This window comes from Macaca nemestrina, chromosome 7, assembly GCF_043159975.1.
Source record: "Macaca nemestrina isolate mMacNem1 chromosome 7, mMacNem.hap1, whole genome shotgun sequence".
Classification (NCBI taxonomy): Eukaryota; Metazoa; Chordata; class Mammalia; order Primates; family Cercopithecidae; genus Macaca; species Macaca nemestrina.
In genome coordinates, this window is record NC_092131.1 from 160,159,345 (window position 1) to 160,184,743 (window position 25,399).

The 25,399-nt window shown below is 59.7% G+C and overlaps 1 protein-coding gene across 1 annotated transcript in view; it reads left to right on the top strand.

The window, feature by feature from the left end:
• Nucleotides 1-25,399, top strand: part of LOC105491829 (spectrin beta, non-erythrocytic 5) — a 46,928-nt gene that overhangs the window by 14,400 nt on the left and 7,129 nt on the right. The window contains exons 16-53 of the mRNA XM_071067047.1: nt 137-424; nt 1,392-1,632; nt 1,785-1,924; nt 2,086-2,185; nt 2,817-2,987; nt 3,476-3,640; nt 4,040-4,254; nt 4,620-4,806; nt 5,053-5,253; nt 5,488-5,604; nt 6,629-6,786; nt 7,180-7,315; nt 7,575-7,720; nt 8,536-8,650; nt 8,743-8,853; nt 9,076-9,255; nt 10,578-10,781; nt 10,961-11,110; nt 11,539-11,643; nt 12,032-12,199; nt 12,665-12,814; nt 12,929-13,120; nt 13,257-13,352; nt 15,488-15,603; nt 15,693-15,807; nt 16,551-16,664; nt 16,804-16,925; nt 17,168-17,330; nt 17,529-17,717; nt 17,956-18,033; nt 18,675-18,847; nt 21,527-21,617; nt 21,759-21,905; nt 23,084-23,221; nt 23,300-23,556; nt 23,755-23,941; nt 24,236-24,448; nt 25,092-25,288. Coding sequence (XP_070923148.1) covers nt 137-424; nt 1,392-1,632; nt 1,785-1,924; nt 2,086-2,185; nt 2,817-2,987; nt 3,476-3,640; nt 4,040-4,254; nt 4,620-4,806; nt 5,053-5,253; nt 5,488-5,604; nt 6,629-6,786; nt 7,180-7,315; nt 7,575-7,720; nt 8,536-8,650; nt 8,743-8,853; nt 9,076-9,255; nt 10,578-10,781; nt 10,961-11,110; nt 11,539-11,643; nt 12,032-12,199; nt 12,665-12,814; nt 12,929-13,120; nt 13,257-13,352; nt 15,488-15,603; nt 15,693-15,807; nt 16,551-16,664; nt 16,804-16,925; nt 17,168-17,330; nt 17,529-17,717; nt 17,956-18,033; nt 18,675-18,847; nt 21,527-21,617; nt 21,759-21,905; nt 23,084-23,221; nt 23,300-23,556; nt 23,755-23,941; nt 24,236-24,448; nt 25,092-25,288 — 6,036 coding nt within the window. The remainder of the gene's footprint in view (nt 1-136; nt 425-1,391; nt 1,633-1,784; nt 1,925-2,085; nt 2,186-2,816; nt 2,988-3,475; nt 3,641-4,039; nt 4,255-4,619; nt 4,807-5,052; nt 5,254-5,487; nt 5,605-6,628; nt 6,787-7,179; nt 7,316-7,574; nt 7,721-8,535; nt 8,651-8,742; nt 8,854-9,075; nt 9,256-10,577; nt 10,782-10,960; nt 11,111-11,538; nt 11,644-12,031; nt 12,200-12,664; nt 12,815-12,928; nt 13,121-13,256; nt 13,353-15,487; nt 15,604-15,692; nt 15,808-16,550; nt 16,665-16,803; nt 16,926-17,167; nt 17,331-17,528; nt 17,718-17,955; nt 18,034-18,674; nt 18,848-21,526; nt 21,618-21,758; nt 21,906-23,083; nt 23,222-23,299; nt 23,557-23,754; nt 23,942-24,235; nt 24,449-25,091; nt 25,289-25,399) is intronic.

A 25,399-nucleotide genomic window follows, 5' to 3' on the forward strand; every position in this document is an offset into this window, starting at 1 on the left:
CCAGGTCAAGGGTGGGGTGGGCCATTCAGAGTCACCACCACTCTCCCTGGGGGATGCAGGTTTGGGAGGAGGACATGCGCCTGGGGCACTGGGCCTAGGACAGGTCACTGACTGTGCAGCGCACCCTGTCTCCCAGGGTCGAGGAGTCAGGCCACGCAGAGAGCCAGCCTCTGCAAGGACAGGTGGAGACACTGCAGGGGCTGCTGAAGCAAGTACAGGAACGAGTGGCCCAACAGGCCCGGGGCCAGGCTGAGGCTCAGGCCCGGCAGAGCTTCCTGCAGGAGAACCAGGAACTGCTACTGTGGGCAGAGAGTGTCCAGGCTCAGCTGCGCAGCAAGGAGGAGTCGGTGGATGTGGCCTCGGCTCAGCGGCTGCTGAGGGAGCACCAAGACCTGCTGGAGGAGATCCACCTGTGGCAGGAGAGGTCAGGACAGGAGGGCAGAAGGGATGTGCTTTGGACTGGGCCCAGGGCTCAGGGCTCTGGGCTCTGAGTTCAGGCCCAGAAAGAGCATGCAGGAAGTAGTGTGATTTCCCCGGGGAGGGGCCCAGACCGGTTGGCATCTGGCATGGTGCTTGAGGACTGGTCAGGCAGCCTGTACGCTTTAAGGAGAGACCCAGGACACTGAGCTGCCTGGGAGGCTCTCTCCAGCCCAGGCCTGGCCGGCCCCCACCAGGTGGGCCCAATGCGTTGCTTTCAATCAGGGCATCTAGCCTCCCCTGCCATCCTGGATAACACGGACCCCACTGGCCCCTAAGTGGAATGACTCAGGACCCACCCATGGGCCTGAGATACCCACCTTCTCAGTCAGTCGGTGCCTCTCCTCCTGCAGGGACAATGTTATGGGCTGGCAGGCAGGCAAGGCCACCAGGGACAGTCCACAGGCTGTGCCCCACCTGAGGGCGCCTGGCAGGTGGTCAAGTGGCCACTGAAATGCATCTGGTCCTCAGCTTGCCAGACTCCAGTACCTGGTTCAGGGCTGCAGCAGCTCAGAGGAAGTGGAGCCTTGCTCTAATTCACACAAGGGTGTTACCTGTTCCCAAGCCACCTGCTGAGAGGGGCACCTTTTCTAATTGTTCAAAGGCTCCATCGGGGCTTGCAGTGGCCCTGGGATCAGGTGCTTGTGTGGCTTGTGTGATTTTTCCCTCTTGCGCTGTGCTGCCTCCGCATGTCCTCTAGGCCGGGCGTTGGCCGTTGACAGTCCACACTTAAGGACGGCCAGCTGGAGCTGGTGGGAGCTTGGGAACCCCTGCATCCTAAGCACTCTGCTGGGCCTATCACATTCAGTGTCTCATTCATGCTCCAAGATGCATGAACCCTGGAGGTGAGAGTAGGAGGAGGCTGACAAGGGGGGCCTGCTGGGGTTTGACTCTCTGCCTGTCATCCTGGTCAGACTGCAGCAGCTGGATGCTCAGAGCCAGCCCATGGCAGCCTTGGACTGCCCAGACTCCCAAGAGGTGGCCAACACTCTGAGGCTTCTGGGGCAGCAGGGCCAGAAACTGAAGGCTGTGTGGGAGCAGAGGCAGCAGTGGCTGCAAGAGGGGCTGGAGCTGCAGAAGTTTGGCCGAGAAGTGGATGGTTTCACTGCCACCTGTGCCAACCACGAGTCCTGGCTGCACCTGGACAACCTTGGGGTATGGAGCAGGAATGTGGAGCTAGGCTGTCACTCCCTGTCACTGGAGGGCGCTCATCCCCTTGGGTCCAGAAGCTGGGCTGGGACAGTGGCGGGTGAGATGGTCCTGACTCCCACCCTCCCAGGCATGACCTCAGGTCTCTGCACTCCCAGGAGGACGTGAGGGAGGCCCTGAGCCTGCTGCAGCAGCACCGGGAATTTGGGCGGCTCCTGAGCACCCTGGGGCCTCGGGCAGAGGCTCTGCGGGCACGCGGCGAGAAGCTGGTTCGGAGCCAGCACCCAGCTGCACACATGTGAGCCTGGCCTCAGTCTGCAGCACCCGCAGACGACCCTTTCTCAGCCTGCACAGACGGCCGCCCTGGGGCTGGGAGAGTGGGGGGTGAGGGGAGAGTGCACCTTGCGCTGCGGTGGGAGTCCTCTCCCATGCCCTCCTCCAACTCCCCCGGCCCTCCAGGGTCAGAGAGCAACTGCAGAGTGTCCAGGCACAGTGGACCAGGCTCCAGGGCAGGAGTGAGCAGAGGAGGAGGCAGCTGCTGGCTTCCCTCCAGCTCCAGGTGAGGGGCAGGGCCCAGGGTGCATGTGGCCTCCCTGAGAAGAAGGCCTGAGACCATGCGGAGCTCTGTGCAGCCTACAGAGCACTTCCCTCACCTGCTGTGTCATTCATCCTCTCCACACCTTGTGTGAGGCAGGCAGCACAGCTCAGGTTTTTCCTGATGAGGAAAACTGGGGCTGTGGCCACACCGCCCGCAGGGCCGGGCCTGATGTCTGGGCCTCTGAACTAAGCCCACGCTCCCCCTCCTCCCACTGCGCCCTTTCCCCAGTGCTTTGGGCCACACTTTAGGGTCTTGCACAGGTCGTGGCACCAGCTGCCAGCCTTGGCTCTGTCCAATGTTTGCTCAGCCCCCACAGCAGAGCAGGGCTGGGGGCTCCCTGAGCTCCCCTGTGTTTGGAGAGGTGCAGCCGTAGGGGATCTGATGTCGGCTAGAGCAGCAAGGACCCGACAGGCGTTCCTCCTCTCTAGGCACAGCCCTTCTGCCCCACACGGGGAGCAGCAACCCCAGGCCCCACCCAGAACCAGTTCTGGTCCTGCTTTTCCCCGTGGGGGATCCCTTCCCTTAGAGGTAGGTCCTTGCACCAGCCCCCACCCCCGTGCTCTGAGACCCACGCTTGCCCGGTTCTTGGCAGGAGTGGAAGCGGGATGTGGCGGAGCTGACACAGTGGATGGAGGACAAGGGGCTGATGGCGGCACATGAGCCCTCCGGAGCGCGCAGAAACATTCTGCGGACACTCAAGCGGCACGAAGCAGCTGAGAGCGAGCTTCTCGCCACCCGCAGACACGTGGAGGCCCTGCAGCAGGTGGGGGACACGGGACAGAGAGTGCAGAGCCTCCTTGTCTTCAAATTCCCAACCCTACTGCACCACCTGTTTTCATGGAAGAGTCTTTGAAGGAAGAATCTGCCTCAGCTTGAACTTAGAACCTCCCTCCCCAAGTCTCCTTGATGCTGCTGGCATCCCCTTGGCACCCAAACCAGTCCCAAAGCTGCCGCCATCCATCCCTTCCCCCTCAACTCTCCGTGGCAAGTCCCAGAGCTGACCGCCTCTACCAGAACACGGCTTTCCCCAGCCACCGACCTAATGCCGGCTCACCTCACTCCATTTGCCGGGGTCAGAGGACCCTCCTACCTGCAGTTTTGGGGCCACATGAACTGCTTTCGTCCAGGCAGCCTGTGGAATGCAGCTGTGGCCAGCCCCTCACCTCCACTGCCACCCAGGTCCAGCCTGCTGTGGCCACGGGTGGTACCAGCAGCTCAGCCAAGCTCCCTGGGCCTTTCTCTCCACTCCAGGTCGGCAGAGAGCTGTTGAGTAGGAGGCCCGGTGGCCAGGAGGACATACAGACTAGGCTTCAAGGCCTGAGGAGCAGGTGGGAAGCCTTGAACCGCAAGATGACTGAGCGTGGGGACGAGCTCCGGCAGGCTGGACAGCAGGAGCAGCTCCTGAGGCAGCTGCAGGTCTGCTGGGAAGAGGGACAGGGCACAAGAGGGAGACGGAGTCCAGGCTGGGCTGGACAGAACGGGGAGGGAGAAGTCTGGGTGTTCTGACCCTGGCTCTGCAGCCTTTGGAGGCCTCTGGCCTAGGACAAGCTGAGCGTGGCTTTCCCCTCAGTCGGCCAATACAGGATTCTCTCCTGTGTGCCCAGCGTGTGGTCAGCACAGCTTGAGTCCCCCAGGGAGAAAGAAGCGTGAGGGAACAGGGGAAGATTGGGCACTTCTGGTTGGGGGTTGGCAGTGGTGGGGACAGAGGTCCCTGGTGAACCTGGTCCTGCAAATCCTACAGTCCCAGAGCCCGGGAAGGCCACTTGCTGTGCTATACAAGGAGAGCCTAAGGCAGCTCCCGGCGTCCCTCCCCAGGATGCAAAGGAGCAGCTGGAGCAGCTCGAGGGGGCCCTGCAGGGCTCAGAAACGGGGCAGGACCTGTGCTCCAGCCGGAAGCTGCAGAAACGGCACCACCAGCTGGAGAATGAGAGCCGGGCCCTGGCCGCCAAGATGGCTGCCCTTGCCTCCCAGGCCCGTGGCGTGGCCGCCTCCCCGGCCATCCTGGAAGAGACCCAGAAGCACCTCCGGAGGTGGGGCCTGTCCTCCCACCCACCTGTGTGGCACTCCCCCGTGTGAATTTAAGTTCCCACAGGGTGGCACCCACAGGACTGGCATGTCTAGACCTCCTCCCTTCTTATGGGTAGAGTCATTCTGGATGGGAGGGTTGGAGACCCCATTATACATCTTCAGCAGGACCCCCACAGTGTGGTCAGGCAAGTCATCTAGGCCATGAGGTGGGGCCCTGGCGCCCTTCCGCTGACTCTCTTTGTCAGGTGGGGCTTTGCTCTGTTCCCTGGTCTTGTTCTTCACGGGCCCTGTCTGGGCCAAGGAAAGAACCAGGAGCCTTGTCCTCACTCTGTTCCCAGCCTCTCCCATCTCTTCCACCTCCTCCTAGGCTGGAGCTTCTGCAGGGGCATCTGGCCATCCGGGGCCTGCAGCTGCAGGCCTCAGTGGAGCTGCACCAGTTCTGCTACCTGAGCAACATGGAGCTCTCATGGGTGGCTGAGCACATGCCCTGCAGCAACCCCACCAGCTATGCCGAGTGCTTGAATGATGCCCAGAGCCTTCACTGCAAGCACAAGGTAATAGCCCTCTTCTTCCTACATGATTCCGGACATCCACTTCCCAGACCTTAGAAACGCTCTGCCCCTACTCAGGTGTCCTGGCCTCTAAGCCCTCCCCACTGGGTATCCCAATTTCCAAATCTCTGCCCCAGCTATTTTGACCCTGGGGATCTTGCCATGATTGGGGCCTGGAGCCACATCCATGGCTCTGCTCCAGATGCCCCTGGGTTAAGAGCAGCAGCCTCTCAAGCCGCTCTGTGGCAGGAGCTCCAGGTGGAGGTAAAAGCTCACCAGGGGCAGGTGCAACGGGTGCTGAGTTCTGGGCGGAGCCTGGCAGCTTCAGGGCACCCCCAAGCCCCACACATCATGGAGCAGTGCCAGGAGCTGGAAGACCGCTGGGCAGAGCTGGAGAGGGCATGTGAGGCACGGGCCCAGTGTCTGCAGCAGGCTGTCACTTTCCAGCAGGTAGGATGCAGGGAGGTGGAGTTGGGGGACGAGGCAGAAGTCAGGGCTCCTTGAGGGGCCACCTGTGGGACTCTCAGGGAGGCGGGTCAGTGGGGGCTCTGGGCCGGGAGCTGATGGGTGCCCCATGGGCACAGAAGCCGCTTTGTGCAGCACGCTGGAGAGCAGGGGCAGATGTCTCCAGGGCTGATGGAGAGTCCTGAGATCCTCTAGGTGAGTCGGCCCCACTCTTGGCAGTACTTTCTGGATGTGTCAGAGCTGGAGGGCTGGGTGAAGGAGAAGCAGCCGCTGGTGAGCAGTCAGGACTATGGCAGAGACGAGGCAGCCACCCTCAGGCTCATTAAGAAGCACCAGGTACCACGTCCTGAGCCTCCCCTCCAGTGTGGCTTGGGTGATGATGGACCACAGGAAGAGGGCTGCCACCCTCGCTCTCTCAGAGGCATGGAGCCCTGCTCTTGCTTCCTGGAGACACAGCCCCATCCCCACTGCCCACCCAGATCCCACAGTGCCCCTTCTTCCAAGGCGACCAGGGCACTGTGATGTACATGCTTTCTCCCTTCGTCTTCTTATGAGTCTTGCCTCTCCCTGTGGCTTTGGGGTTTCTCCGCCTACTCTTGCTTCCTCTCTACCCCACCCCTTGCACTTTTCTCCTCTGTTGAGGTCACCTCCCCAGCCTGCTCCATATCTCCCACAGGTTTATTCCTCCCAGGCTTTGCCTCTCATCCTTTGAGCTAACTAAATGCCCTTCCTGAAGCCGACCTCCTCCCACAAACATCCCCTGGCTGAAGGGAGGGAGGTCTCGAAGTCCCCTTCCTCACTCCTGAATTTGGACTCCCAGAACCACACAAGCTCCAAAGCCTGGGGCCCACAGCAGTCCCGGTTCCTGCTGTCACTGAAGTGTCCTCCTGTCTGGGCATGCTTTCTGCACAGCCCCAGTTCCAGTGTGTTCTGCGACAGGACTTTCAGAGAATCTTTTCTAAAGGCCTGTAGCCTTGGCCTCACGGAGCACCCCCCCGGTTATACTGGACAGCTTGCTTAATTCTGCCTCTCTCTCACACATGGAGGTTGGGGTTCAGTCTGATGCCTCCTGTGCCCTCCCTTCCTTGGCCCAGATTAGCCAGCATTCACCTTTCCCTGCTAAATAATGAGCCCTCAGTGGGCACAGACCAGGTGTTCACTTAATGGAACAATAAGTCCTTACTCCATCAGTGATGGGTAGATGGATGCTGGGTGGGCGGATGGATGAGTTGAGGTAGATGGATGGGTGTGTGAGTGGTGGGTGAATGGATGAGGATTGGTGACTAGACGGGTGGGGGACGGACAGGTGGGTGGATGAGTCACCCAGGCTGAGCCTGGTGTGGGTCCTCGTTCATCACAGGCTCTACGGGAGGAACTAACCATTTACTGGAGCTCCATGGAGGAGCTTGACCAGAGGGCCCAAACCCTCACTGGCCCTGAAGCCCCTGAGCAGCAGCGTGTGGCGCAGGAGAGACTCCGGGAGCAGCTGCAGGCACTGCAGGAGTTGGCGGCCACACGGTGAGGGCACCGTACCCCCTCTCATCAGTGGGTACAGGAGGCCTAGCCACAGCTGACTGTTCCCGTGCCATGGCCCTAAGTCGAGCAGAACCCATGACCCCAGGCTGTAGAGTGGTGCTAGGAGAAGGGTATGCGTTGCTCACCTCTTTCCATAAATTCTTCAGTGAGGCCCCACAACTCCCTGCTGTCCATCTCCCCACATCTCCCCATGTCCACACCCTCCTCTGCCCCTACACTCGCCCTGCTGGGTCTACTACTGCCTGAATCATGAGCTGCAGGCTTGGACAGAGACCATGAGTAACCCCATTCTTCAGATTGGCCCCTCTGGCTGGCCTGGCTGGCCCCCGGGGGGCGGGTAACTCACTTCTGGGGAACCACGGGCTGTCACCACAGGGACCGAGAACTGGAGGGGGCCCTGAAGCTGCACGAGTTCCTGAGGGAGACCGAGGACCTGCAGAGCTGGCTGGCACGCCAGAAGCAGGTGGCCAAAGGAGGGGAGAGCCTGGGGGAGGACCCCGAGCACACCCTGGTGAGAAGAGGGCCAGGGTCAAGGAGGGTGTCCTGGGGCAGAGCCTGTGGGGTGGGGAAGCTGGCCCTGGCGGGGCGGAGGGAGAAGGTGGTGCAGAGCGGTGAGCCCTGGCTGAGGCGGACCTGCTGAGTGGAGCGGGCAGACGCCGTGGCCGTCCAAGCCCATATCACCCAGTTGGGCACTGAGGTGCCTCAATTCCCAGGCTGCTTGCCGCGTAACCATTCGGGGGCTACCCAGTCACCCACTCTCGTCTTCTCAGCACCTCTGCACCAAGTTTGCAAAGTTTCAGCGCCAAGTGGAGATGGGCGGCCAGCGGGTGGCCGCCTGCCGGCTGCTGGCGGAGAGCCTGCTAGCGCGTGGGCACAGTGCTGGCCCTATGGTGCGTCAGAGGCAGCAGGATCTGCAGTGAGTGCCCAGTGGGCCAGGCCAGCATGGGGTGTGGGGGAAGGAGCTGGGCAGGCAGGGCCCAGAGTGGTAAGAGAGGATGGCATGCTGTGAGGGCCGCGCTGGCCCCGGCTGCCCACGGGGCTCTGCAGGGGGCCTAGCTCCAGAGGAGCCAAGCCCGCCACAGGCTCTGGACTGTGAAGGGAGGTGAGGCTGGGTGTGCAGGTCAGAGTCCTGCTCCCGGGACTGAGAGCAGGAGCTGTAGGAAGATGGTGGGGCCGGATGTCAGGGCCTTCCCCTGAGCTGTCCCAGCTCCTGTGCTCACTCGGGACAGCTCATGCCTCATGTCGTTCCTAGTTGTCCACTTGGCTGATTTGGATCCACTCCCAGCCTGTGAGCTTTCAGGCAAGGTCATGACTTGCTCATAACCCCTAGCCCAGAGCCTGGCCTGGCAGAAGCCTTAGGAGCTCAGCGAGTTGCAGAGTTAATGAAGAATGGAGAGATGTGACCTCTGCCCACAAAGCGTCTGTAATCATAATCTGGGTGACGCGCTATAAATCAAAGCACAAGATGTAAGGAGTGTCGCAGAGCACAGATACCATTCAGTGCCCAGCATTACAGCATCAAAACACGGAATTCATGGGAAAGCTAGAAGACAGGCTCCCGGGAAGAGAGTGCGTAGGCAGGGCCACAGGCGGGAGAGGTTTTAAGGAGGAGGAGCTTCGAGCAAGTTCCGATACAACCCAGAGAGGAGGGGGCTGACCAGACCTAGCGGGAGGGAGGAACGAGGCAGCCCAGGGCTGATCCCCTGCTGGTCTTCCACACGCCACGGGCAGGGCCACCTGGTCGGAGCTGTGGGAGCTGACCCAGGCCCGAGGCCACGCGCTCCGAGACGCCGAGACCACCCTCAGAGTTCACAGAGATCTCCTGGAAGTCCTCACCCAGGTCAAGGTGTGAGCTGGAGGGGTTGCTAGAAGTGGATACACTCCAGGCTCAGTACCCACCCTCCATTCCTCATCTCCTTGGCATTCTCCTTTCCTCAGGAGAAAGCCGCGAGCCTCCCCAACAATGTGGCACGGGACCTGCGTGGGCTGGAGGCCCAGCTGAGGAGCCACCAGGGGCTGGAGCGAGAACTCGTGGGCACCAAGCAGCAGGTGAGCCCAGCTGGCTGCCTCTCCGACCCAGGCCCCTGCAGCCCCCTCAGGCTAGCCTGCCTGTTCCTCTAGATTTTCCACTGTCCCTCAGGGCCTTCCATGGGCCTACTGTGCATGGCAGGATGTGGCCCAAGGGGGCCAGAGTTCCCAGGCAAGGGATATATCTGTGGGATAGTCAGGAAGATGTCACCCTTGCCTCCCTGTTCCCTGCCCCTCCTGCAGCTGCAGGAACTGCTGGAGACTGCAGGCAGGGTGCAGAAGCTGTGCCCGGGGCCTCAGGCCCATGCGGTGCAGCAGAGGCAGCAAGCTGTGATGCAGGCGTGGGCAGTGCTGCAGCGACGCGTGGAGCAACGCAGGGCCCAGCTGGAGCGGGCACGCCTCCTGGCTCGCTTCCGCACAGCGGTGAGGGCTCCCGCCCCTTGGGTGGTGTGTATGCGCATGTGTGTGTGCTGCACCACACATGGGCATGCATGCATGAGGCCCTCCAGCTCCGGAGGGAGAACAAGCACGAACTCAGGCGGGAGAGCACGAGCACATGGAGGTCAGTCTGGCTGGTCAGGGGCTGAGCACATGGGCATAGCAGTGACACCTTAGGGTCTGGGTCAGTGCCAGCAAGGTGAGTGGCAGGGCAGTCATGCGGGGTCCCAGCTGGGGCTGAGAGTAAGAACGGCCCAGGAAAGCTCATAACTGGAGACCCAGATGTTAGACAGTGACCTCTGGATCAGCCAGCATCCATTCAATGTCCGTCTTCGGCCCCCTGCTGAAGCCGCGGGTGGAGAGAGGAGGGCGATACAGAAGCTATGGAAGGTGGAACTTCTGCCCGCATGGAGCCCTCCTTCCTGGGCAGATGAGCCCGAAACCCAGAGAATCAGACTGGAACAGTGGGTCCTGGCCACGGAGTGTCCCTGGCATCCCCCTGTCCTGGGACCTGGCAGACCAGGAGGCCTAAACCGACACTACAAAAAGGCTTGAGTTTAGGGACCCAACTCTGCTGCTTTGCTGGCAGTGTGAGCTTGAGCAAGGCACTTAACCCTGGGTTTGTCACGCACTTAGAGTTTACAAGACTGTTTGTGCTATTTACCCTTCCTCTGTGCAATGAGATATTTGGTCAAGGACCTGAAGTCCCTCCAGCACCAGTCTTGTGTAGTTGTATACAAATCAGCAGAAGACAGTCTGTAAGGGTTAAGTTAGTAATTCAGAGAACAAGGAGAGCAGTGCAGTGTCAAATACCAGGGAAGACTTCACCAGGCAAAGGCGGCATAGAGGCCATTGAAGAGCAGGCGAGCTTTCTTTCCCCATCAAGCAGTCTTGAGGCTGATCTTGCTATAGCCGCCAGTCCGCTCATGGCCTCATCCAGGTGAGCTCTGTAGAGACGGGAAGGCAGGAGAAGGAACTTCTAAGCAGCAGGGTCAGCAGGAGCAAAGGACAGAGATGTGTCGTGGTGAGGGTCTGGCTCATGTGGAGGATTCGTGGTTCTGGGAGGATCGGGTTGGATGAGAACGGAGAAACCAAGTGACAAAGGGCCACACGTGCCTCAGCCGAGGCCCTGACCCAGGTCGGCTCAAGCTGTGTGAGGAGTGGACTCAGGTGGGCTGCAGTTGCCTCGGCACCTGGTTTCCTGCTGAAACCCGGCCCTCACCCGGCTCTCCCTCCGCGTCTCCCTCACCCGGCCCTCCCTCTCCGTGTCTCCCTCACCCGCTCTCCCTCCGTGTCTCCGGGATCAGGTGCGCGACTACGCCTCCTGGGCAGCCCGCGTGCGCCAGGACCTCCAGTTGGAGGAGAGCTCGCCAGAGCCCAGCTGTGGCCCGCTGAAGCTCAGTGCCCACCAGTGGCTCCGGGCGGAGCTGGAGGCCCGGGAGAAGCTGTGGCAGCAGGCCACCCAGCTGGGCCAGCAGGCACTCCTGGCTGCAGGGACACCCACCAAGGAGGTGGGCCCCCTTTCCTGGTGCCCCCATATACCCTAGCGGACCTAGCCTGTGCCTGACCACCTGGTGGCCCGCCCTACTGTGCCATGCTGGCCTTTCCTCAGAGGCTTCCCTCAGGATCCAGTCCTCACCTCACCCACACCACCCTCCCCAGCTGAAGCTCCTCACGTGTCCATCCCCAGGTCCAAGAAAAGCTTCGAGCCCTGCAGGACCAGCGGGACCAGGTGTATCAGGCCTGGGCGCGGAAGCAAGAGAGGCTGCAGGCTGAGCAGCAGGAGCAGCTCTTCCTCAGAGAGTGCAGCTGCCTGGAGGAGATCCTCGCGGCCCAGGAGGCAGGTCCCGTCCCGCCCTCACACTCCGCATGCCTCCTGCTCCTCCTTTCCGTTCTCCTCTCTCTGCTCAGTCCCTTTCCTCCTGCCTCTCTGGCTTTTTCTCTAATATGGGGCAGCTGTGCATGAGTCCTTCCAGGTGACCTGGGTGAAGTGCTGAGGCCCCTGAGCTTCCACTGACATCCCCAGACTAAGCCCGAGGAAGTTGGCCAGAGGCTGGTCGTGCTCCCATGTGGTGCAGAGGTTGGGGTGTCACAGCCTCCCAACCTGGGCTCCCACTCCTCCTCACAGCTCCACGCCAAGCTCGGCGGGCACTCCTAAGGTCCTGCTATACCCAGAGTGCCCATGGGCACAGCCTAGCACAGACTGTAGCTGGAGGGGCTGGCTGGCTGGAAGGCATGGTGGCCTCTTTGACTTTTCTGTGGATCCAGGTCTCCCTGAAAACCAGTGCCTTGGGGAGCTCGGTGGAAGAGGTAGAGCAGTTGATTCGCAAGCATGAGCTCTTCCTGAAGGTTCTGACTGCCCAGGACAAGAAGGTAATGGGCTCAGGAGTCCTGGCCGTGGTCAGAGTGTGGGGGTCAGGAGAGAGTCCTGAAGTGGGTCACAGGGAGCTTGGTGTGTTCCCGGAGTCAGTACTGATGAGCCTGCGAGGCTGGGGGCCTGGTTGGGGTTGACTGAGCAAGTTGTATGTGTGGCTCAAGAAGAGGGCCCAGGGTGAGATGGGCCACACTGCAGAGACCCACGGAGGGCATTCGGCTCTGTGCACACCACATGGTCCTTGGGGAGCAGACTGGTCTGGCTTGTGGCTGGGAGGATCAGACACCCCTTAGCCGTGCGGGGCTGAGGAAAGGGCTGTGAGCCCTGCGGGCCAGACCCTGCCCCAGCCCAGGGTGGGAGAGCAGTAGCTGTGCCCCTGCCCCACAGGAGGCAGCCCTGCGTGAGCGGCTGAAGACGCTCCGGCACGCCCAGGTGCAGGACCTGCTTCCTGCCCTGCTGCAGCGCCGGGTGAGAGTGAAGGAGCTGGCGGAGAGTCGGGGACACGCCCTGCACGCCTCCCTGCTGATGGCCAGCTTCACCCAGGCTGCAACCCAGGTCAGAGGGCACCCCCAGCCCAGGGCCTTCCACTAGGACCACTCAACCATTTTCAGCTGCCTTCACACCACAACACTGTGAGGCAGAAACAGGTTCAGGGAGTGGATGGCTGTGCTGGAGCTCAGAACATGGGATCTAAGCCCCTCTATGTGGAGACCCCACCAGTGTCCCAAGCTCTAGCAGGGCCAGGGCAAAGAGAGGCAGGGAAGGGAGCAGAGCAGCCCAGGGTCCCAGGAGTAGGGACCACACCTCCAAAACGAGAGCCCCCCCAAGGCCCTGCCCGGCTGCTTCCTGCAGCACGTCTTGTGTCTTCTGTCTTCCGGAGCTAGAACCTTCAGGGCTCATTGACCAGGTGCTGCCCACTCTACCCCTGAGGCCAGCCTTCTGGGAATGGCTAGGGCTAGGCCTGTGGCATCTGGGGCCCAAGGCTGCAGAGCATCAGCGTTCGTGTCCTACCCCCACCAGGCTGAGGACTGGATCCAGGCATGGGCCCAGCAGCTGAAGAAGCCGATCCCTCCTGGGGACCTGAGAGATAAGCTGAAGCCCCTGCTGAGACACCAGGCCTTTGAGGCTGAAGTCCAGGCCCATGAGGAGGTCATGACCTCTGTTGCCAAGGTAACAACCGGGCCCTCAGCCCCATGCCTGCCCCAAAGTGTGGCCCAGGGGTGATGTCGGTCTTAGGAGGAAGGGCAGCAGGCAAGATGTCCTGTGTCCCCTCTCTCCCTCCAGAAGGGAGAGGCTCTCCTGGTACAGAGCCACCCTCGAGCGGGAGAGGTCTCCCAGCGGCTGCAGGGCCTGTGGAAGCACTGGGAGGACCTGAGGCAGGCAGTGGCCCTCAGGGGCCAGGAGCTGGAGGACAGGCGGGACTTCCTGGAGTTCCTGCAGAGAGTGGACCTCGCAGAGGCCTGGATCCAGGAGAAGGTGTAGCCCCAGCCAGCGGGGGGAGCTGAGAAATGGGGGGAGGAGCCCTCCCTTGACAGGAGGGAGCCCCAGCAGCAGGTGCCAGGAGCCTGGGTTGGTGCTCAGAGCGCTCCCTCCCCACCCTCGGCCTTCACAGGAGGTGATGGTGAATGTTGGTGACCTGGGCCAGGACCTGGAGCACTGCCTGAAGCTCCGACGGCGGCTTCGCGAGTTCCGAGAAACCTCGACCGGGGTGAGGGGGCCTTGCTGGGTAGAGTTGGCCATGCATCCCTCACTGAAAATCCAGTTGAGAGCAGGGAAAGAGTGTGGGCTGTAGGGCATTGTGTGGGCTCCATGCCTGCTACTCCCGTGCCCTCGGGCAGGCTCCCTCCTCTTGCTTTCGCTCCTTCCTCTTGCCTTCGCTCCTTCCTCTTTAGAATGGGGGTAGCACCCACCTCAGAGGTAAGAGAGCATGTGCATGGTTGCAGATACGTGAATCTCCAGCTGTGATAAAACTTCGTAGACCTATCCCCCTCTGCCACACACAGATGCATACTTGCAAAAACTGATAAAATCTGAATGAAGTCTGGTCTAGTTGGTAGTAGTATACCAATGTCAGCTTTGTGGTTTTAATGTTATCCTTATATAGGATGCTGCTATAAGGGAAGCTGGGGAAGGGCACATGGACCTCTCTGCGGGACTTGTGCAATTTCCTGTGCATCTATAATTATTTCAAAAAATCTTAAAAACATGAGACATATGCCTGGATGCAGTGGATAATCAGCGCCCGCCTTCAGTGTGACTGTTTCAGCGTCTCAGCGTCTCCTCCTCGTCCCACACCCGCCCCCTTACACAGACACACACCAAACATCTATTTCTCTTATGTGGTGTACAGGGAAATAACATTGGCAAATGTATTTGCAATTGGATGTTAAAGACCAAATGTGCGGCCGGGCGCGGTGGCTCAAGCCTGTAATCCCAGCACTTTGGGAGGCCGAGACGGGTGGATCACGAGGTCAGGAGATCGAGACCATCCTGGCTAACACGGTGAAACCCCGTCTCTACTAAAAAATACAAAAAACTAGCCGGGCGAGGTGGCGGGCGCCTGTAGTCCCAGCTACTCGGGAGGCTGAGACAGGAGAATGGCGTAAACCCGGGAGGCGGAGCTTGCAGTGAGCCGAGATCGCGCCACTGCACTCCAGCCTGGGTGACAGAGCCAGACTCCGTCTCAAAAAAAAAAAAAAAAAAAAAAAAAGACCAAATGTGCTAACCTTGTCTCCCTGGTACATATATGTATAACTTTTTAAAAGGTGGCAGTGCTTAAACCTAAGACATCCCTTGCTAATGGCAGCATTTCACAGATGCTGTGCCAGATGCTGTAGGAGGAAGAGAGCTAGACTTTAAAGGAGCTGGGCTTGAATCCTGGCTCTGCCACAAAGGAGCCACATTAGCCTTGGAGCTCTGCTCTGGTGTCTATAAAAGGAGGGGACTGTCCTTCCCTGACTACCTCGCACGAGGCACTTCATAGGAAAGTGCTTTGGAAATGTAAACAAGCTCTCTGGATGCCAGAGCCAGGAGACCTGCAATGGCACCCTGCGGGGGACCCCTCCCTGTGCACCTTTAAACCCCGCCCAGTGTCCAAGCAGCACCAGCCTCAGCTCAGGCGAGTCCTGGGGCGGGGACACCCAAACCCCAGGAAGCCAGAGCTCACTGTTCCATTCCACAACCTCCATTTGCTTCTCTTCATCCAAGAAGCTGAATTTTCATTTTAAAAGTTTCTGTGGCCGGGCGCGGTGGCTCACGCCTGTAATCCCAGCAGTTTGGGAGGCCAAGGCGGACAGATCACTTGAGGTCAGGAGTTTGAGACCAGCCTGGCCAACATGGTGAAACCCCATCTCTATGAAAAATACAAAAATTAGCCAGGCTTGGTGGCAGGCACCTGTAGTGCCAGCTCCTCGGGAGGCTGAGGCAGGAGAATCACTTGAACCGGGGAGGTGGAGGTCGCAGTGAGCTGAGATTGTGCTACTACAACAACAGTGTGACAGAGGGAGACTGGGCAACAGAGGGGGACTCCGTCTCAAGAGCTTCTGTAAGTGAGCATGTGCCCACTCTTCCCTCCTACATGGTACCCAACACAGGGATCCCATTTTCTGGCCTTAGAGGTGACTCTGGGGCTGCAGGCTCCAAGCCGATCTTGTTCACTTCACCTGGACGGGGTGACCTCAGTCACCTGCCACAGTAGAGGAAGCAGGAAGCAGTTCCTCCCACTGGCCAAATATGCTGTTCCTCATGCTCTGGGGCCCAGGCATGCTCCCAGTGCCCGCTGAGGTGGGAAGAAGGGGCTCTGCATGGGGGGTGCCAGTGCCCTCACCCGTACCTCCCCTGCAGGACACAGTGGGCGATGCCCGCATCAGGAGCATCAGTGACTTGTCACTGCAACTCAAGAACCGGGACCCTGAGGAAGTCAAGATCATCTGCCAGCGGCGAAGCCAGCTCAACAGCAGGCCAGTCCCAGGCTGGGGAGAACCGAGGGGCCGGGAGAGGGATGGAGGGCCGCCTCGGGCTCCACATTACACCACCACCCCTCGGCCAGGTGGGCGAGTTTCCATGGCAACCTGCTCCAATACCAGCAGCGGCTCGAAGGGGCCCTGGAAATACACATGTTGTCTCAAGAGCTGGACAGTGTCACTGAGAGGATTCAGGAGAAGGTACGTGGTGGAAGCGGGTCCCGGCAGGGTCTGTGAGCAGATGCGGTCAGGGGAGGGGGCGCTGCCTAGAGTCTCCTGTGTGTCTCCCCCCTCACTGGCCTCTCCTGTTCTGCTGGGTACTTGGAGGTGGGTCCTATCAGGGCTGCACCAGGGACATCTGATGGGCTGGCCTTTGGGATCAACTCAGGACCATAGAAGGACCTATTGCAAGCTCAGCAGGGGGCCTCCCTGTCTCCTTTCTCCCCCGGATCCTGGTCCCAGACACACTGCAGGTCCAGAGGCCAGAAAACACCTTCTCAGTTTCCTCCCGTCCCCGAGGAAGCCCAGACCCTCGGGGTGTTTGCCTTGGGACTGTTCACAACCACAGAGCCCCAGGCTGAATCTGGCAGAGTTAGAACCCGGTCTGGGAAGCCCTCGTGTGAAACAGGTGTCTGCTGAGGCCTGTCTGTCCATTCTTGCTCTGTTTTCTTTCTCACTCCTCAAGGGATGAGAGTCCAATGAGACAGTGTACAGGGAAGCAGCACACACATGAGGTTCTTCCCTCAGAGGAGACTCCAAATCCAGAGTTGCTCCTCTGAATCGTCCCCCTCACATAAGGAAGAGACGTCTGGCCCTCAAAGCCAGGGCCGGGAAATCACGCTGGGTGCTTGCTGTGCACACAGAAGCCGCTGGCCGGGCCCTTTGCCAGGAAGGAGGAGCTGAAGCAAAGGCCCAGCAGGTAACTGGCCGTGCCCCTCCCGCAGGAAGCCCTGATCCAGGCCCTGGACTGCAGGAAGGATCTGGAGAGCGTGCAGAGGCTGCTGCGGAAACACGAGGAGCTGGAGCGGGAAGTGCACCCCATCCAGGCCCAGGTGGAGGTGCGCAGCTGGCTGTGGAGCTGGGCCCAGGGCACCTCCTCAGGGGGACCCTGGGCAGAAGCGGGGAGGAGGGGATATGGGATGCCAGGGTGGCCCAGGGCTCCCCTGCCCCAACGTCTGACCCCGGCTTCCCCCACAGTCCCTAGAGCGTGAGGTGGGCCGCCTGTGCCAGAGAAGCCCTGAGGCAGCCCACAGCCTCAGGCACAGGCAGCAGGAGGTGGCCGAGAGCTGGTGGCAGCTCCAGAACAGGGCCCAGAAGCGGTATGAACCCCGCAGGCCTTGCCCTTGCCGACCCATCCTCCGGCATCTCAGTCCCCACACCTCCCCTCAGCCCTTGTGTTCCCCTGGGATTCTTTCTCCAGCCTGCAAATTACTGTCCTCCCAGTAACTCCCAGCCCGTGGGCCCTCCTGTGGTTGAGGGGATTAAGGGACAGAAGACACCAGTGGGCACAGGGGAGAGGGGTTTGAAGGCCTGGGAACTAGCTGATGAGCGCTGTGGGCAGGAGGGAGGCGCTGGATGCCTTGCACCAAGCTCAGAAACTCCAGGCAACACTGCATGAATTGCTGGTCGGCGCCCAGAGGCTGCGGGCTCAGATGGACATGAGCCCCACTCCTCGCAGCCCTGTGGAAGCCCGGCGTATGTTAGAAGAACACCAGGAGCGCAAGGTGAGCAGGCAGCTGGTCCAAGCCTTTCCCAGACCCTCACCTCCGCCCTTTCCTCTCCTCCCCTTGTTCTTGGGCCTCCTGGGTGTCCCGCCCTGCCTGTCTCCTCCAGCCTCCCACTCCTCAGCTGCTTCCCCACCTCTCCTCCTGCCTGCTGGGCTGCTTCCAGTCCCCGGTGATCTGAGCCCAGTCCCGTTCCAGGCCGAGCTGGACTCCTGGACAGACAGCAGCAGCCTGGCCCGAAGAACTGGGCAGCAACTGCTCACAGCGGGGCACCCCTCCACGCCCGACATTCGCCAGGCCCTGGCTGGCCTAGAACAGGAGCTGAGCAGCCTGGAAGGGACCTGGCAGGAGCACCAGCTACAGCTGCAGCAGGCCCTGGAGCTACAGGCAGGCACAGTCCCATCCCCAGCCTGCATCTTGGCCCCACCCAACACGGCCTGCGCTGACCCCCAGCCTCTGGTCAAGGCTAAGGCTGGAGGGGCTGCTGGGCCAGGGACTTCCCCACCACTCAGCGCTCTTGCCTTCCAGGACCCTGGTTCCCCAACCTGTGCCACCGGAAGGGTCACTCCACCTGCAGTGGCTGGACCCTCTGCCGACTGCCTCTTGCCTTTTCCTTTGTTCCCAGCTGTTTCTGAGCTCCGTGGAGAAGATAGAACATTGGCTTAGCAGCAAGGAAGACTCCCTAGCCAGTGAGGGTCTGTGGGTAGGTGTCCAGCCGGAATGGGCAGGAGGGGATCTTTACAAGAGCAGCGTTCGGGGTCAAACCAGCCAGTGCTGCCTGATCTCCCCAGGCCAGCGACCCTCCCCTTCTGGGGCATCTCCCCACTTGGGACCACATCTGTCACTGGGCAGTTACTTACCTGTCATCTGGAGCAATTCCCACGCAGCTGTGGGCAGGCCCCACCAACACCCAGGAGCTTCGAGAGTGCCTGTGGCCCTGACCCATTCTTACTGCCTCACCCCTGCTCTCCTCACTTCCCAAATGCCTAGAGGTTCGCTTTTCCCGCCACTGCCCCAACCCTGTAGCAGACAAGTGTAGCTCATAGGAGACCTCAGAGGATAACTGGAGACCAACAGTCCTCGGGGGAGTGCAGAGGAGGGAGCGCTCACCTTATGTGAAAAAACTCTGCCTGCCTCAGAGATTCTGGTTCTTGATCCCTATCCCAATGCTCCCCTGGCTGGGAATCACTGTCCTAAAGCTGGAACGGCCTCGAGGGACGTATTTGGGTGGAGCAGCTGCTCTGTGGATGTGCATTTGGTAGGATGTTCTAGGTGGGAAGGCAGGTAGCCTGGGATGGGAGGGGGCAGCCCCGTAGACAGTATTGGGTTCCCCACCCCCACCAGGACCCCTTGGCTCCCACGGAGCCCCTTCTGTGGAAGCAGAAGATGCTGGAGCGGGACCTGGAGGTGCAGGCAGGAAAGATCAGCGCTCTGGAGGCCTCGGCCCGCAGCCTGCACCAGGGTGGACACCCCGAGGCCCCGAGTGCCCTGGGCAGGTGCCAGGCCATGCTCCTGAGGTACTGGTGGCTCTGGGGTGAGGGATGCTGTGGGCAGGTTGGCACGGGCATCTGACATCCCGGTTCTTCCCTTCCTACCCTTCCGCTGCTTGGCCCAGGCTCACCAGTCTTTTCCAAGGACTGAGGTCAGATGCCAGGGGTCCCCACCGCCCCTGGCCCTGCAATGTGTCTGCCTGTTATGGACATCAAACACCATGTGGAAAATCCCACTTCCTTCTTCATTCAGTTGAGATCAAAGGGAGTTTAAAGCGAGGCTTATGCTAGGAGACCAAGAGGAAACCATCTCACGAAACGGAAGGGCAGGGTACAGAGGTCAAGCATCAGCCTTCCAGGGCCACAGTCCTGAGTCCCTATGCTGCCCACTAATGGCAGGACTCGGGCACGTTCCTCCTCACGGCAGCTGAGCCTCACATCCCGGGCTCTAAGGGCTGTTATGAGGATGAAAGCATGGTGCTGGCCCCACAGGCAGGCTAGCAGAAGTCTTAGCTCATCTAACGCCGGTTCAGACACAGATGCATGTGACCTGCACGGCCCATGAGACCCCAGCTCTGCGGTTTTTTTTCCCTGTGAAAGCTCGTCGGGTTTGGCTGCTTCATGCGGCTCCTCAGATTTTTAGATCAAGGGAGATAGGGTCAAAAGCCAGATCCCAGACTGGTGAGGGCTTTTGTCCTTCCCAGAGAGTCGACCAGCACCCACAAATGCCGTGGCTCCTTGTGCTGGTGTCCTGGCAGTGGTTGGGGCCAGCCCCTCTCCATTCTTGCAGGTGGATCACACCTGGGTACCTGTGGCGTTCTTTGAATTAACAGAATGCAAACATTGCTGGCCTCTGTCACCACCCACTCCCCCAGTCACCTTAGGTGGTTCCTGGCAGGCCCAGCTGCCCCCAGCACAGTGCCACCATGACTTCTAGCCCCTGGCTTCTTCCCTCCTACAGGAGCACGTTTCTGTTCAGTCCAGCCGCTCCGTACCCGCTCCTCCCCACACACTCACACCAGCGTGGGCAGGAGTGCGTGGACCTGAGGAGGTGGGGTGGGGGGGAGGGATGTTAGAACTTCTGTTTACTTTATAGATCTCAGTTTCTATTTTTGTGCATGTGGCATTGTACTTGATATTGGTACAGAAGTACGTATGTAATATATAAATCAAATTATTAAATATTATATAAATGTTAGATATTACATATTATATATAGGGAGGTCCTGCTTTAAAAATTCTTGCTAATAGCAATGCCTGATCAAAAAAGTGGTTTAGACAGTATATTAGCCTATTCAGACAGCTGTACCAAAATACCACAGACTGGGTGGGGTGGTATAAACCAGCAATCCCCCAACCTTTTTGGCACCAGGGACCGGTTTTGTGGAAGACAGTTTTTCCCAGGGGGTGGGAGGTGGTTTCCGGATGGCACTGTTCCCCCTCAGATCTCTGGGCATTAGATTCTTTTTTTTTTTTTTTTTTTTTTTGAGACGGAGTCTCGCTCTGTCGCCCAGGCTGGAGTGCAGTGGCGCGATCTCGGCTCACTGCAAGCTCCGCCTCCCGGGTTTATGCCATTCTCCTGCCTCAGCCTCCTGAGTAGCTGGGACTACAGGCGCCCACAACCGCGCCTGGCTAATTTTTTGTATTTTTAGTAGAGACGGGGTTTCACCGTGGTCTCGATCTCCTGACCTTGTGATCCGCCCGCCTCGGCCTCCCAAAGTGCTGGGATTACAGGCGTGAGCCACCGCGCCCGGCATATTAGATTCTTATAAGGAGCCTGCAACCTAGATCCCTCGTGTGCGCAGTTCAAAACAGGGTTCCAGCTCCTGTGAGTATCTGTTGCCAGTTGATCGACGGGAGGCAGAGCTCAGGCACTCACGCTCCGCAGCTCACTTCTGTGCAGCTGGTTCCTAACAGGCTGCAGACTGGTGCTGGTCTGCGGCCCAGAGGCTGGGACCCCTGGAATAAACACTCTTCTCACAGTCCTGGAGGCTGCAGGTCCACGGTCCAGGTGTCAGCAGTCAGTTTCCTCTGGAGGTCTCCCTGTTCTGGCAGAGGCGCCTTTGCCCTGTGCCTTCCCCCCATGCTTGTGTCTGCCCCAGTTTCCTCCTCTCATAAGGACACATAAGGTCACAGTGGATTAGGACCCATATGACCTCGTTTTCACTTAATTGCCTCTTTTAAAAACACTGTCTCCAAAACCAGTTCTGGGGTTAGGCCCTCAGCATAAGAACTCAGGGGTACAGGCCGGGTGCAATAGCTGTAATCCCAGCACTTTAGGAGAATGAGGTGGGTGGATCATTTGAGGTCAGGAGTTCAAGACCAACCTGGCCAACATGGGGAAAGCCCGCCTCTACTAAAAATACAAAATTTAGCTGGGCGTGGAGGCATGAGCCTGTAGTCCCAGCTACTTGGGAGGCTGAGGCAGGATAATTGCTTGAACCCAGGAGGTAGAGATTGCAGTGAGCCAAGATTGTGCCACTGCACTCCAGCCTGGGTGACAGAGCGAGACTCTGTCCCAAAAAAAACTCGGGGGTACAAAATCCGGCCCATAACACACATATACAGAGGTGGAGTGCAATGGACCTTTATTCCAAAGAAACTCCAGACTCCGAATATATTCATACCTGAGAAAGCCTAGGCTGAACGGGCACCCCACCCAGCCCCGGGGGTGCCCCCAGGCCCACGAGCCTCTCCTCCTGGCAGGAAGGAGGCGCTCTTCAGGCAAGCTGGGACCCGCCGCCATCGCCTGGAGGAGCTCCGGCAGCTGCAGGCCTTCCTGCAGGACTCCCAGGAGGTTCGCCTAGCTTGGAGAGGGAGGTGGTCACGGTGGGGAAGGAGTCGACCTGGGGAAAGGCCACACTTCCTCTGGGGCATCCCAGAGGTCGGGGGAAGGCGAGAGCCCTGGACAGCAGGCCTGTCCTCCCCATGTGCCCAGGTGGCCACGTGGCTGAGGGAGAAGAACGTGGTGGCCCTGGAGGAGGGTTTGCTGGACACAGCCACGCTGCCAGCGCAGTTACGGAAGCAGCAGAATTTCCAGGCGGAGCTGGACGCGAGCAGGCACCAACAGCAGGAGCTGCAGCGGGTGAGGTCCTGCGGGCAGGAAGAGCACAGGACGGTGCTCCAGAGCTGGTGCTGAACCACAGTAACGGTGGCCAATGTTATCTGGTACTTTCTGTGTGCAGGCACCTGGCTAAGCGGTTGTGTAGGCAGAAGTGTAGTGAGAAGCAATTGCTTCCCCGGGGTGGGGGCACCCTCTCCAAAAATGACACCTTTTCAGTAATTTTAAAGATAACATTTTGATGTGAACAGGATATAGCCAGCAGTCCTGTGAGTGAAGGAGTCAAAACATAGCCAGTTTTTTGGAGACAGGTCTTGCTCTATCGCCCAGGCTGGAGTGCAGTGGCAAGATCTCGGCTCACTGCAACCTCCACCTCTCAGGCTAAGTGATCTTCCCAGCTCAGCCTCCCAAGTAGCTGGGATCACAGGCCCGTGCCACCACATCCGGCTACTTCTTTGTATTTTTGGTAGAGAAGGGGTTTCGCGCCGGGCGCGGTGGCTCAAGCCTGTAATCCCAGCACTTTGGAGGCCGAGACGGGCGGATCATGAGGTCAGGAGATCGAGACCATCCTGGCGAACACGGTGAAACCCCGTCTCTACTAAAAAATACAAAAAACTAGCCGGGCGAGATGGCGGGCGCCTGTAGTCCCAGCTACTCGGGAGGCTGAGGCAGGAGAATGGCGTAAACCCCGGAGGCGGAGCTTGCAGTGAGCTGAGATCCGGCCACTGCACTCCAGCCCGGGCGACAGAGCGAGACTCCGTCTCAAAAAAAAAAAAAAAAAAAAAAAAGAGAAGGGGTTTCGCCATGTTGCCCAGGCTGGTGTCAAACTCTTGAGCTCAGGTGATCCACCTGCCTCAGCCTCCCAGAGTGCCGGGATTACAGGAATGAGCCACTGTGCCCAGCATGGCACTTCTTTAAACATTCTCTTTTCCACCCGCAAAGGCAGATCCTGACCCAGGCTGGCTCCCTCTGATATAAGTCACCCTGCTAAGTATTTTACATGACTTATTTAAACAAAATAACCATGATTTTCTCTATGATACGGATGAGGAAAACGAGGCTTAGGTAAAGAAAGTTGCTCAAGATCATGCAGCTGGCCTGCAGGGACTCTGCAGCTGTGGTGCTGGTGGTCAGAGTCGACACAAGTGCCCTGGTACCAGCAGTCCTCAGTCCACAAGGGGTGTTTCATGTTGTGGCTGCAGGAGGGACAGAGGCTGCTGCAGGGGGGCCACCCAGCCTCGGAGGCCATCCAGGAGCAACTGCAGGAGCTGGGAGCCCTCTGGGGTGAGCTGCAAGACAACTTCCAGAAGAAGGTGGCCAAGCTCCAGAATGCCTGCGAGGTGAGCTTGTGTGGGCCGTGGGGTGGCTGGCCGGGCTCCGGGCCTCTCCCCTCCTGCCAACCTTGCTTTCTACCCTAGGCCCTGCGTCTGCGGCGGAGCATGGAGGAACTGGAGAACTGGCTGGAGCCCATCGAGGTTGAGCTGAGAGCCCCCATTGGGGGCCAGGCCCTGCCTGGGGTGGGCGAGCTCCTAGGCACACAGAGGGAGCTGGAGGCAGCAGTGGACAAGAAGGCCAGGCAGGCTGAGGCACTGCTGGGCCAGGCCCAGGCCTTCGTGAGGGAAGGCCACTGCCTTGCCCAAGATGTGGAAGAGCAGGCCCAGCGGCTGCTTCAGAGGTAGATCCGCCTGTGCCCTCAGCTTCTCTTCCCTGCCTTCCTAGAGGGACCGCCACCCCTGCCCTCTAGCTGATGTCTTCTCACTTTCTCCCACTGCCCATGGGGAGGGCCACAACTGGGTGATCTGTGTCACCAGGTATCCCTAATACTGACACCCGTGGTCCCTGCCTCCCTGGGTCCCACCCTCCATCACTGCAGGTTCAAGAGCCTGAGGGAGCCCCTGCAGGAGCGCAGGACGGCCCTGGAAGCCCGGAGCCTCCTCTTGCAGTTCTTCAGGGACGCCGATGAGGAAATGGCCTGGGTGCAGGAGAAGCTGCCTCTGGCCACTGCCCAGGACTATGGCCAGAGCCTGAGTGCGGTGCGGCACCTGCAGGAGCAGCACCAGGTATGGGCCCACCCGGGGAGGGGAGGGCCGGCCCTCGCATGTGAGCGGGGCTCCTCAGCCAAGGAAATGGCACTCTGTGGCCCAGCCAGGAACTCTGCCTGTGGGGGCTTTTGGAGTACTCTGGATTCTTTGGGGGTCATGGGGACAGGGGACTCCTTGGAGACAAGTTAGTGGGGTCCTATGAAGCTTCAAGCACAACTGTGGGAGTCCCCCAAGGGTCAGCAACCTCCCCATCCTCCTGCCTCCTCCCCATCCTCCTGCCTCCTCCCCATCCTCCTGCCTCCTCCCCCACAGAACCTGGAGAGTGAGATGAACAGCCATGAGGCTCTGACCCGGGTGGTGCTGGGCACTGGGCACAAGCTGGTGCAGGCAGGGCACTTTGCCGCCCACGAGGTGGCCGCCCGGGTGCAGCAGCTGGAGAAGGCCATGGCCCACCTGCGGGCGGAGGCGGCACGGAGGCGGCTTCTGCTGCAGCAGGCTCAGGAGGCCCAGCAGTTTCTGACTGAGGTGAGGGGAGTGATGGGCAGGGCACAGCGGGCGGGCCTGGAACCCAGGGCGAGTGCAGCCGGGAGGTAACTCCAGGGCTCCGGGCCTGGGCACCTTTCATCTCCTCCACTCAGTGGTCTCCTGCCCCCAAAGGCTTCCTTCCACGTGTGTCCCAGAACACAGCTGCTGGCTGTGTTTTTTCCCTCTAGACCAGTGGTTCTCAACCAGGGCTTTACATGAGAATCACTTGGAACCTTCCCTGGATGATTATACCTCAATTACTTCAGAATGGTGAATACAATTGGAAAGGAAGAAAAACTGAAGTAAATGAAGTAAATAGGCTAATAAATGAAAGGGAGAAACACTGCAAGGAATATTTGCTAAAACTTGGTTTTATTTATCAAGTGACAAAAACAAAATCTATGCCTATGAACCAAGAATAAAGCATCTATTTTGCATGGAAAAAAATCACCTGGACCCTTTACAAAGCACTGCCTCCCTGGCTGTTTCGGACCAGATGAGGCTGCTTAGGAGTGGGGCCAGGCCGAGGGAGCGCGACAGCTCCCAGGTGATTCCCATGTGCGGCCAGGCTGAGAATCGTGGCTGTAAATCCTGAGCCCTGGAGAGTGCCTCGGGAAAACAAATCTCCACTCTGTCACCCCAGCTCCTGGAGGCGGGATCCTGGCTGGCCGAGCGCGGCCACGTCCTGGACAGCGAGGACATGGGCCACAGTGCTGAGGCCACACAGGCCCTTCTGCGGCGGCTGGAGGCCACCAAGAGAGACCTGGAAGCATTCAGCCCACGCCTCGAGCGGCTGCAGCAGACGGCAGCACTCCTGGGGAGCAGGAAGAACCCAGACAGGTGCGGGGGGAGCCACGCATCTGGGAAGGAGCAGAGAGAAGCCCCTACAGAGGTGGCAGGAGACTGCTCCAGCCTGGAGAGGAAGGGCTGCAGTCCAGGCTGTCGCTGTCT